General features: G+C 54.8%; 1 protein-coding gene across 2 annotated transcripts in view; it reads left to right on the forward strand.

Moving 5' to 3' along the window:
• SLC25A42 (solute carrier family 25, member 42) overlaps positions 1-11,385 on the forward strand; it is an 18,626-nt gene that overhangs the window by 1,959 nt on the left and 5,282 nt on the right. The window contains exons 2-6 of one of the 2 annotated variants that reach the window (XM_011990684.1): positions 1,147-1,261; positions 6,834-6,939; positions 9,611-9,636; positions 10,253-10,419; positions 11,002-11,118. In XM_011990684.1, coding sequence (XP_011846074.1) covers positions 1,181-1,261; positions 6,834-6,939; positions 9,611-9,636; positions 10,253-10,419; positions 11,002-11,118 — 497 coding nt within the window. In that variant the 5' untranslated portion in view covers positions 1,147-1,180. Of the gene's footprint in view, positions 1-999; positions 1,262-6,833; positions 6,940-9,610; positions 9,637-10,252; positions 10,420-11,001; positions 11,119-11,385 lie in introns of those variants that run through there. The other variant, XM_011990675.1, reaches the window with a different exon arrangement.

The following is an 11,385-nucleotide window of genomic DNA, read 5'->3' on the forward strand; positions in this document are numbered from 1 at the left end:
CTCACGCTTGTAATCCCAGCACTTTGGGAGGCCACAGCAGGAGGATCACATGAGGCCAGGAATTCAAAACTGGCCCGGCCAACATGGCAAAACCCTAGCTCTACTTAAAAAGAAAAAAAAAAAAAAAATAGCTGGGCATGGCAGTGACCATCTATAATCCCAGGTATTTGAGAAGCTGAAGCACAAGAATCACTTGAACCTAGAAGGCGGAGGCTGCACTGAGCCGAGGTCATGCCACTGCACTCTAGCCTGGGCTACAGAGGGAGATTCTGTCAAAACAGAAACAAAAAAATCACCCTTAGCTGGCCAAGGTGGGAGGATCACTTGGGCTCAGGAATATGAGGCTGCAGTGAGCTATGATTGTGCTACTACACTCAAGCCTGGGTGGAAAAAAAAAATAGGCCAGGTGCGGTGGCTTATGCCTATAATCCCAGCACTTTGGGAGGCCAAGGCGGGCAGATAACTTGACGTCAGGAGTTCGAGACTAGCCTGGCCAACATGGTGAAACCCCATCTCTACTAAAAATAAAAAATTAGCTGGGTGTGGTAGCGGGCGCCTGTAGTCCCAGCTACTTGGGAGGCTGAAGCACAAGAATTGCTTAAACCTGGGAGGCAGAGGTTGCAGTGAGCCAAGATCGTGCCACTGCACTCAAGCCTGGGTGACAGAGTGAGACTCCGTCTCAAAAAAACAAATAAATTAATTAATAAATAATAAATAATTTCGGTGGACAGAGACCCTCGGGTCCAAGCTGACACAAGCCCACTGGATGTGTGGCCCCACAGTGGTATTGGCACCAAGCACCTCAGTGTTGGCACGGAGCACTGAGCACCTCGGCCACGCTAGCCCCACAACCCGCTGGTAGCTGTGTGACCTTGGCTGGCTGCTTAACTTCTCTGAGCCTGTTTGCTCCCTGGGCACCAGATTTGGAAAAAGAACAGACTGTTTGTGAGGATTACATTCCAGTGCCAACAAGAAAGGCTTTTGTAAATGATTAAGCAATACACACAGGACCGTGGCCGCAGAATGCAGTTGAGGGCATCCCTCCCCATGCAGGGAGCCAGAAACCGGGATAGGAAAAGGCTGGTGGGAACACCCGCCATCTCTCAGGATCTCGCCGTATCTTACCACCTCCCCTTACCCCCCCAGGACCGAGTCTCCTGCCATTCCGAGCAGGCCTGGTATGGATAATGGTGTGAAGGAAGGCCCGGTGCGATTGCGTGAGGATGCCGAGGCTGTCCTGTCCTCGTCCGTCTCATCAAAGGCAAGTACCCCGGCCTCCCGGGGTGGGTGTTCTCCTGGGGCCCCAGCCTCCCCACCCCCACTCCCAGGCTCCCCGCCCCCTCCTCCTAGCTTCTGCGCCCTCTCCAAACAGGTTCAGAGATCCCTCTCCTGTGCTCCATGCACCCCATCACAAATCACCCTGCACCTAGGATGTGCATGTTGGTACCCCTGCCCACCTGGGCTGAGGGTGGAGTGGCAGAGCCTCTCTGCTCCCACAGCCCTAGATACTGTAAGGTCAGGGGATGGAGGACACCAGCCACCCTCTATTCCACCGAAAGCCCTGCTTGTGGTGATGTGAATCCAACCAGCCCAGCCACCTGGTAAGAGGCAAAAACCTCACCCAGCGCCAGCGTGGGGTGAGAAGCCTGAGGTATCAGACGTGTCTTGGAGCCCCCTTTTCTCCCTCAGATTTTGGAACACTAAGGAATTAGCCAAGGCCAGGTGTGGTGGCTCACGCCTATAATCCCAGCACTTTGGGAGGCTGAGGTGGGAGGATCATATGAGACCAGGAGTTTGAGACCATCCTGGGCAACATGGTGAAACCCCATCTCTACTAAAAATATAAAAATTAGCCAGGCGTGGTGGCACACATCTGTAATCCCAGCTACCTGGGAGGCTGAGGCATTCGAATTGCTTGAACCCAGGAGGCGGAGGTTGCAGTGAGCCGAGATTGTGCCACTGCACCCCAGCCTGAGCGATAGAGTAAAACCCTGTCTCAAAAAAAAAAAAAAAAAAAAAGGCAAATGCAGAGAGCCAAAGCGGGTGGGCATGCTTGGGCTTTACTCTGTGTTTCCAAGTTCACCTCTTAAGTCCACAGTTCCACTGAAGAAAAGACATTCTCTCAAAGCAATTGGGCAGCCCTGTTGTTGTTCACCGTAGAAACCAGAACCCCCACTGGCCCCTAAGTCCTATCAGCTGAACCTGAAACACAGACCAACCCAGCCCCACGCAGAAACCATTGCACTCCCAGGGCCCGACTCAGGCCGACCGCACAGGCAGTTTTCAAAGTCCATGGGGTCAAAGACTGAGGTGGCGTCATTTTCCAGGCCTCCTGACCTTTCCCCGGATTCCAGGTGACACCTCAGAGCAGCAGGTGGGCGGGAGGACTCGTTTACTGGGGTTACCACCAGGTGACTGAGGCATAGGGCAGGCACATGCCTTGAAGTTTAGTGAAGGTCCCAAAAGAGCTGGAAGAACACCCGGATACGGCTGTTGCTCTGCATGCCAGAGAGGAGGGGTTCTGCAATGTGGATCCCGCCACGTGGACAAGCTCGAGGCAGCGATGGCTGCCGAACCACATGCAGAAATGCGCCAGTGCTGGTCATTTGCTGGGCATCACACACATATGCCCATTCTCCTCTGTGCTGGCAGGCCCTGAAGACATTACTCTTGGTCTGCCTGGCCAGCCCCAAGGTGGGAGGGACTCACTCTGCAAAGTCTCTTTTCTTTGGTTAAGAAGCTGAGCCTTGGCTGGGCATGGTGGCTCATGCCTGTAATCCCCGTACTCTGGGAGGCCAAGGTGGGAGGATTGCTTGAGGTCAGGAGTTCGAGACCAGCCTGGCCAACATGGTGAAACCTCGTCTCTACTAAAAATACAAAAATTGGCCAGGCGTGGTGGCACGCACCTGTAATCCCAGCTCCTCATGAGGTTGAAGTGGGATAATTGCTTGAACTCAGGAGGTGGAGGTTGCAGTGAGCTGAGATCACACCACTGCACTCTAGCCTGGGTGACAGAGTGAGACCCTGTCTCAGAAAAAAAAAAACAAAAAAAACTGAGCCTCTTCCCATGGTGTTTACGGCCAACATGCATCCTATCCGGGATCGTCCACTTTCTCTCTGTCACCTGCCTGGCCAACAAATTCTTCCTCTGTAGGATCTCCCCACATGATGGATCTTGAAACTTTGACCCGTCAGTGATGCCTGCTCCCAGCTCTTTGGATAATAAGGTGTTTGTGTCCATTAGAGAGGAGCTGGAAGTGTCGGCCAAACACACGTCCTCCAGGTGCCACTGGTGGCCGCCTTGAGAGGTGCAGTTTATGGATGTGTGTTCCCGATACTAAGATTTAGCATTGGCCAGGCATGGTGACTCACACTAGAGATCCCAGCACTTTGGCAGGCCAAGGCGGGAGGACTGCTTGAACCCAGGAGTTTGAGAACAGCCTGGGTAACACAGCAAGACCTTGTCTTTGCAAAAAAATAAAATTAGCTGGGTGTGGTGGCACACATCTGTGGTCTCAGCTACTGAGGAGGCTGAGGTGGGAGGATCACCTGAGCCCAAGGGGTCATGGCTGCAGTGAGCTATGATCATGCACTTGCACTCCAGTCTGGTGGCACAGTGGGATCCTATCTCAAACAAACAACACAGAGTTGGCTTTGTAATGTTAAGAGCCTCTGCTGGGCCTGTAATCCCAGCACTTTGGGAGGCCAAGACAGGCAATCACCTGAGCCTCAGGAATTCGAGACCAGCCTGGGCAACGTGGAGAAACCCCATCTCTGCCAAAAATACAAAAATTAGCCAGGCAGGGTGGTGCACGCCTGTAATCCTAGGTACTGGGAAGGCTGAGGCAGGACAACCACTTGAACCTGGGAGGCAGAGGTTGTGGTGAGCCAAAATTGCGCCACCGTACTCCAGCCTGGTGGACAGAGCGAGACTCTGTCTCAAAAAACAAGCAAACAAGCAAACAAAAGGACAAACTGATAGGAGGTAAACACCAAATGGAGGAGGTGGAAGAACTCTGTGTCGCCAGCAGGGCACAGGGAGGCACTCTCCATGGAATATTCCATTTGCACACAGAGGCCCATTCCAGAGGGGAACAGCTGGTCCGACTGATTCAGAGAAGAAACTGGCTGGCTGGTACAGCCTTGGACTGCTGCTGGGACGACCACCAAGCGCCCACATTTCTCAAAGCTCGTGGAACCAGACGTCTGCAACCTGGCTGCATGTCCCAGAAAAGGCAGAGGCCCCCAAAGACAGGCCTCCAAGAAGCTAGGAGAAGATCAAACCCCATGGCGAAGTTTGACCTCAGAAACAAAATCGCTGTGCAATCTGTCCCTTTGAGGAAGGGAGGGCTGGGCTGGTGGAGGGGACCCTGAGGGCACTGAGGAAAAGAAGGCCGTGTTCTGTGGAACCGGACTGGGGGTGCAAGGCTGCTGGGTAGCCCAGGACATGTGGGAGAGGGTCTGAGAGCTGGCACCTTGCTGTTTCAACGATGAGGACTGGGAGACCAAAGAGGGCACCCTCTGCCTGAGCTCAGTCAGGGCAGAGCTGGGATTCAGGCCAGGTGTGTGGACAGACTCAGGCCCAGCTCTTCACCCCAAGCCACCCACTGAGTTGAGCAAACTCTAGAGGTGGGGGCAGCCATGCTCAGTCTGACTCTGGCTGCCTGTTACACCTGAGAAGTGCTCCCACATCCCTTCCCCATCTCCAGCCTCCACCATATCTATCCTGGGTTTCTGCAGGAGCCACTTCTACCCTGGTCACATTGTTATTTTTATTCTTTATTTTTTCAGATGGAGACTCGCTGTGTCACCCTGTCTGGAGAACAGTGGTACAATCACGGCTCACTGCAACCTTGGCATCCCGAGTTCAAGCGATTCTTCTGCCTCAATTTTATGAGTAACTGGGATTACAGGCACCCACCACCATGTCCGGCTAATTTTCATATTTTTAGTAGAGATAGGGTTTCACCATGTTGGGCACGCTGGTCTCGAACTCCTGACCTCAGGTGATCTGCCCATCTCGGCCTCCCAAAGTGCTGAGATTACAGGCATGAGCTACAGTGCCCAGCCCCACTCTGGTCATATTAAAAATGGGCCATTTAGGCCGGGCATGGTGTCTCATGCCTGTAATCCCAGCACTTCAGAAGGCCGAGGCAGGCAGATCACTTGAGGCCAGGAATTCAAGAGCAGCCTGGCCAGCATAGCGAAACCCCATCTCTACTAAAAATACAAAAATTAGCCAGGCATGATGGTGCTTGCCTGTAATCCCAGCTACTCAAGAGGCTGAGGGAGCAGAATTGCTTGAACCTGAAAGGCAAAGGTTGCAGTGAGCTGAGATCACACCACTGCATTCCAGCCTGGGCAACAGAGCGAGACTGTGTCTCAAAAAAAAAAAAATTGCCCATTTATTTGGGCAAAGAACAGCCCTCCTTGCCAGGCTTTGTGGGGTCTGGCACCCACCTCTCTTTCCCATCTCCTTTCTATTATCTGGGCCCCCTCCCTTTCCCTGTGCCAGCAAATCTGCCCTCCTTGTGGTCCCCCAGGGTCCCCTGCTCCTTTTCACCCTAGCCTCTGAGTGTTCATTCCTCCCCACCTAATACTATGACACACACCCCAAAGTGACCTGCACCTCATCCTTCAAGATCAGCCTCTCACCCCCCTACCCAGAGTTCTTGCAGAACCCTGGGCCACCTCCTCGCGGCACCTTCCCAATGGGTGGTTGTATTTGCATTTATCTGATGATTCTGTTGGCATCTGGCTCTCTGTGTGGACCAGCGGCACCATGGGGAAAGGAGGAGTCTTGCACACACCCCCACCCTGCACTGTGGGACTCCAGGCCCTTCAGGAAGCCTGTGCCTAGTGGGACTTCACAGATCCCTGGGAGCTGCTGAACAACCTGCCCATCCACGTTACGTTCAGACAGCAAAGCACTGCAGGGCAAGGAAAGGTCAGAGCACTTCCCATCCAGAACTTTCCAGAATGCTCTCCGCCACTTCTCAATGAGTCCCGTGGCCGAGTCCACTGGGGAAATGGAATCAGAGCACCTCCCATCCAGAACTTTCCAGAATGCTCTCTGCCACTTCTCAGTGAGAGTCCCGTGGCCGAGTCAGCAGGGGAAATGGAAACTCCAGCCTGATGGGCAGGTGGTACCCATGGGATCCCACAGGGCTCGGACACACTCCTGTGCGGTGCGACCTTCCTGGGAAGGAGGGAGGGCTGTGGGGGAGCAGGGGCCTTAGGCAGCTCCAGAGGGACTCCAGAAAGCGATGGCTCTCGAGCTGGCATGGGAGTAGTCAACGCAAGTTGGCAGCCATCATCAGTGTCGCTGTCACCCCCTCAACTGGGCTGGATGAAGAGTCATAGATGCCAACCTCCGGAGTCCTGATCGGAAGTTGTGGGAAGGGACACGCTGGCACAGAGTCAAGGTCTGCTTGCCTGATACCCACTGCCAACCCCCTGACCACATCGGTCCCTAGTGCCTGTTTTCAGTCCCTGTGTACCTAAAATGCCACAGTGCCATAGTCAGGTGCACACAGGCTGTGGAGGGAACAGAAGTTTGCACGTAGGCCAGTCCTATTGTGAGCCTGTCTCTGAGAATGTGAAACCTGCACACCTCACCTCCAACGTGGATGGTCCCTGTTATCCTGGGAGGTTTTCACTGTGGCCTGTGGACCCACCATGGATCACCCAGAACCAAGCAGCGCCAACACACTCAGGGTGGGGTGCATCCCTTGGCCCTGGCCCAGAGGGTGTAAGGAAGGCACTTCTGGGGCACGGTCCTCTGCAGAACAGACCCCCTGCCCTCTGACCTCTGATCACGTGTTCTGTTGCAGCGTGACCACAGGCAAGTGCTCAGCTCCCTGCTGTCTGGGGCCCTGGCTGGCGCCCTTGCCAAAACAGCAGTAGCCCCCCTGGACCGAACCAAAATCATCTTCCAAGGTAAGTGTTGTCCTTCCCCATGTGATAGAGAAGCTGCCAGGCGGTCACCTCCTCCTTCATGGCCCCTAAACCATGCTTCAAATTGTTTTTTTTTTTTTAGATTTATTTTAGAAATGAGGTTTTTCTCTGTTGCCCAGGCTGGCCTTAAACTCCTGGGCTCAAGTGATCCTTTTGCCTAAGCCTCCCAAGTAGCTGGGACTATGGGTGTGCTCCACTGTACTCAAATTGGGTTTTTTTTAATGTCTCTTTAAAATCCACTTAGAGGCCGGGCGCAGTGGCTCTTGCCTGTAATCCCAGCACTTTGGGAGGCCGAGGTGGATGGATCACTTGAGGTCAGGAGTTTTGAGAGCAGCCTGGCCAACATGGGGAAACCCCGCCTCTACTAAAAATATAAAAATTAGCTGGACATGGTGGCGGGCACCTGCAATCCCAGTTACTCTGGAGGCTGAGTCAGGAGAATCGCTTGAACCTGGGAGGCGGAGGTTGCAGTGAGCCGAGATCGCGGCTTTGCACTCCAGCCTGGGTGACAGAGAGACTCTGTCTCAATAAATGAATGAATGAATGAATGAATGAATGAATGAATGAATGAACGAATGAATGAATAAATAAATAAATAAAATCCACTTCAAATCTGTACGAGTTTCCTGGGGCTACTGTCAGACCACAAACCAGGTGGCCTCAAACAACAGGAATTTCTTCTCTCACAGTCCTGGGGCCAGAAGTCTATAGGTGTGGGCAGGGCTGCGTTCCCTCCAGAGGCTCTAGGGGAGGATCTTCCTTACTTCTTCCAGCTTCTGGGGGCTCCTGGTTCTCCTTGGCTTGTGGCTGCATGGCTCCAATTTCTGCATCTGTCATCACGTGTGTGTCTGTTTTCTCTCTGTATATTTATTTTGTTGGTTTGTTTTTGAGATAGACTCTCACTCTGTCACCCAGGCTGGAGTTCAGTGATGTGATCTTGGCTCACTGCAACCTCCATCTCCCCAGTTCAAGCAATTCTCCTGCCTTAGCCTCCTGACTAGCCGGGACTACAGGCACGCACCACCATGCCTGGCTAATTTTTTTGTATTTTTAGTAGAGACAGGTTTCGCCGTGTTGGCCCGGCTGGTCCTGAACTCCTGGCCTCAAGTGATCCACCCGCCTTGGCCTCCCAAAGTGCTGGGATTACAGGCATGAGCTATCGCACCCGGCCTGTTTTCTCTTCTTATAAGGACACCAATTTGCATTTAGGGCCCACCCTAACCCAGTACAACCTTACCTTAACTCTATTACATCTGCAGAGGCCCTGCTTTCAGATAAGGTCATCTTCTTGGGGATTAGGGGTTAGAATTTGGACACAGCTTTTCGGAGGACAGAAATTAAACCCTTAACAGAAACCCTCACCCTCCCTCCCTAGGGTTAAACATTCGCAGAGTCCTTTGAAGAGGTGGCCTTTGCCCCCCTCAAACAGTTACCAGTTCCTGCCCAGGGCCCAGAAGCAAGATGGTTACGGCCGGGGCCCTCTGCCCCTCAGCTGTTTGGGAAGAATCTGCAGGCTTCAGCCAGGCCCTTCCCACCACCTTGAGCTGATCCCCTACCCTCTCTGTGTCCCAGTTTCCTCCTCCATAAAGTGGAGGCATGAATATCAGCGTCCTCCTTGGCAGGCATGGGCATCCAGTGAGCTGGCAGGTCTTCAAAAGGGGCAGGCCCTTTTATTTATTTATTTATTTTGAGACAGAGTCTCTCTGTTCCCCAGGCTGGAGTGCAGTGGTACGATCTCGGCTCACCGCAACCTCCACCTCCCGAATTTCAGCGATTCTCCTGCCTCAGCCTCCCGAGTAGCTGGGATTGCAGGAGTCTGCCACCATGCCCAGCTAATTTTTTTGTATTTTTTTTTAGTAGCGTCAGCGTTTTGCCATGTTGGCCAGGCTGGTCTCGACCTCCTGACCTCAGGTGATCCACCCGCCTCAGCCTCCCAGAGTGCTGGGATTACAGATTTGAGCCACTGCGCCTGGCCAGGGCAGGCCCCTTTAAGTGCGCATGAGCAGGTGCGGGGTGTTGTGTTCTTCAGGGAACTGGGGTTCAACCCTGGAGGCAGCAGGCATGCATGCACGTTGCACACACAAGTGGTGGGGGGCGAGGGCTGAGGGAAGCGGGCTGCCAGGCCATCAGAGGCTCCTGGTGACCGTTTGTGGCCCATTTTTCTGGGTCTCTCCCAAGAGTGCTCATGGCCCAACATGGCTCGGGTCCCCCATGCCCAAGGGCAGCACAGAACCAGAGAGGGAACCCGGCAGCCACAGGGGGTGGGAGAGGCAGGATAGCGGTGCCTGTGCTGGGGCCCTGGGAGGGGCATGTCCGGAAAAGAGGACTGACCGAACACGTAGAACCGGCAAGCCTTGTTCTGAGAGCCAGGGCTTTCAGCTGAGGCCCAAGTGCCTGGCGGCTGGGACACCTTCACTGCAGGAGTTTGGGTGAATAGTAGTCTAGTCCAGGGACAGGGGGCTGAGTGCCAACCCATCTCAGACACGTTCTCTCACTGGAGACCCTCACTATTCTGGGGGTTGGGTGTCAGCTCAGCTCCCATTCCTGGGACAAGATTGGGGGGCAGAGGAGGGCGACTCTGCTAGGGGGTGCCGGGGGTGGGGCCACGCAGACGCGAGGTTCTCAGTGGCTTTTGTGCTTCTGTTTTTTCCAGTGTCTTCAAAAAGATTTTCTGCCAAGGTGAGCCACTATGTCACCGCCCTGGCCTGGGGACAGTCACCGCTACCCTGCTGGGCTGGCAGGAGTTAGGCAGGTGATCTGAGTCTCAGGGGTGGGGACAGGACTACCTGTCTTCCCATCCCCAGCTCTGCCTGGACACAGCCCAGCCTGGGAATTGACGGGACATCCCGAGTGTCTTTCCGGCAGTGGGGTGGGGAGACTCGACAGCTCTAAAACAACCTTTCATGTTTGATTTATTGTTAGAGAGCAGGTGCTATCTTCTTAATAAAGAAAAAGATAAACTGTAAAAGCTAGAATGCCAAACACCAACAGACATGCCCTCGGGCAGGCTCCGAGCTGCTTTGCAGCCTAGTTCGCTTTGCAGTCCCCAGGGATGGAGAACTTGCTGGGGTGGGAGGCCCAGAAAACATAGGAAGGAGGGACGGGGCTGGGGTTGATAATGTCAGTCTGGACAAATCGGGGTGGGGCCCTCACATGGGGGTGGGGGTGTTTACTGTGCATGGAGATGGGGTCACCCTGGCCCCGCCTCCGCACTTTCAGCGCTCTGCTGGTCACACAGGCGCACAGGGAGGGCAGGCAGAGGCGGAGGGATGTTGACCTCCCCGCTTATCTCCAGGAGGCCTTCCGGGTCCTCTACTACACCTACCTCAACGAGGGCTTTCTCAGCTTGTGGCGCGGGAACTCGGCCACCATGGTGCGCGTGGTGCCCTACGCCGCCATCCAGTTCAGCGCCCACGAAGAGTACAAGCGCATCCTGGGCAGCTACTATGGCTTCCGCGGAGAGTGAGGCCCCGCCCTGCCCTGCCCTGCCCCAGAATCGCCCCGCCCACGCCCGCCCGTCTCTCTTTCTTCTGCACGCCCTGCCCCCTGCCCTCCCTATGCCCCGCCCTCTCCGCGTTTTCTTCTCGGTGCCCTGCCCCTAGCCCCGCACTCCCTCTTCCCCCAATGAAACACCGGGAGATTCCTCACCCAGGCCCTCCTGAGGCGCCCCCTGACTCTGTCACATGCCCTATTCTGTCTTCAGAGCTCCTCTCCTTTGCCCGTTTGTCTCCAGACGTTTCTCCACCCCCACACATAAATCCCAGAGAGACAGGCCACTATGCCCCCTGGGCCGCAGGGAAAATACGTATCATTGATTAATTTATGCCAGCAGCGGGGAAGGGAAGGCAGCCATGTGAACCTCAAAATGAGGCCCACTCCAGAGACCCCATCATCTTGGCCACCAGAAAGCCAAACCCGCCTCGTGTTCCTCGGTCCCCACCCCTGTCCCCGCCCCAGCAGAGACGTGCGTGTGCTCCAGGCTGGGCCTCTGTGCATCTGCAGTCCCCTCACTGGCGTCTCGCCTTCTCCCCCTGCCCTGTTCAGAGCCCTGCCCCCTTGGCCTCGCCTCTTCGCCGGCGCACTGGCTGGAACGACAGCCGCTTCACTGACCTACCCCCTGGACCTGGTCAGAGCGCGGATGGCCGTAACCCCGAAGGAAATGTGAGTCCTTACGTCTGTGATGCGCATCAGCCCCGGGGGCTCTGTGTCTCGGGGGCTCCCAGGTCGGAATCCCTCTCTCTATCGGGCCCCTGGGGTTTGCATCTGGGCCTCTGTGTCCACAGGGCAGGCCTCGTGTTTTATTCTGCAGCTGTTCCAGAAAGGCAGCAATTTGTTCTCTTAGCCTGGGGGTCAGTTTCTGCTTAGATCAAAACCAAGAGTCTTCATTTTGAACTGGGCACAGATGCATTAAAAATATGTAAGAATATG

This window comes from Mandrillus leucophaeus, unplaced genomic scaffold, assembly GCF_000951045.1.
Source record: "Mandrillus leucophaeus isolate KB7577 unplaced genomic scaffold, Mleu.le_1.0 Scaffold11, whole genome shotgun sequence".
Lineage (NCBI taxonomy): Eukaryota > Metazoa > Chordata > Mammalia > Primates > Cercopithecidae > Mandrillus > Mandrillus leucophaeus.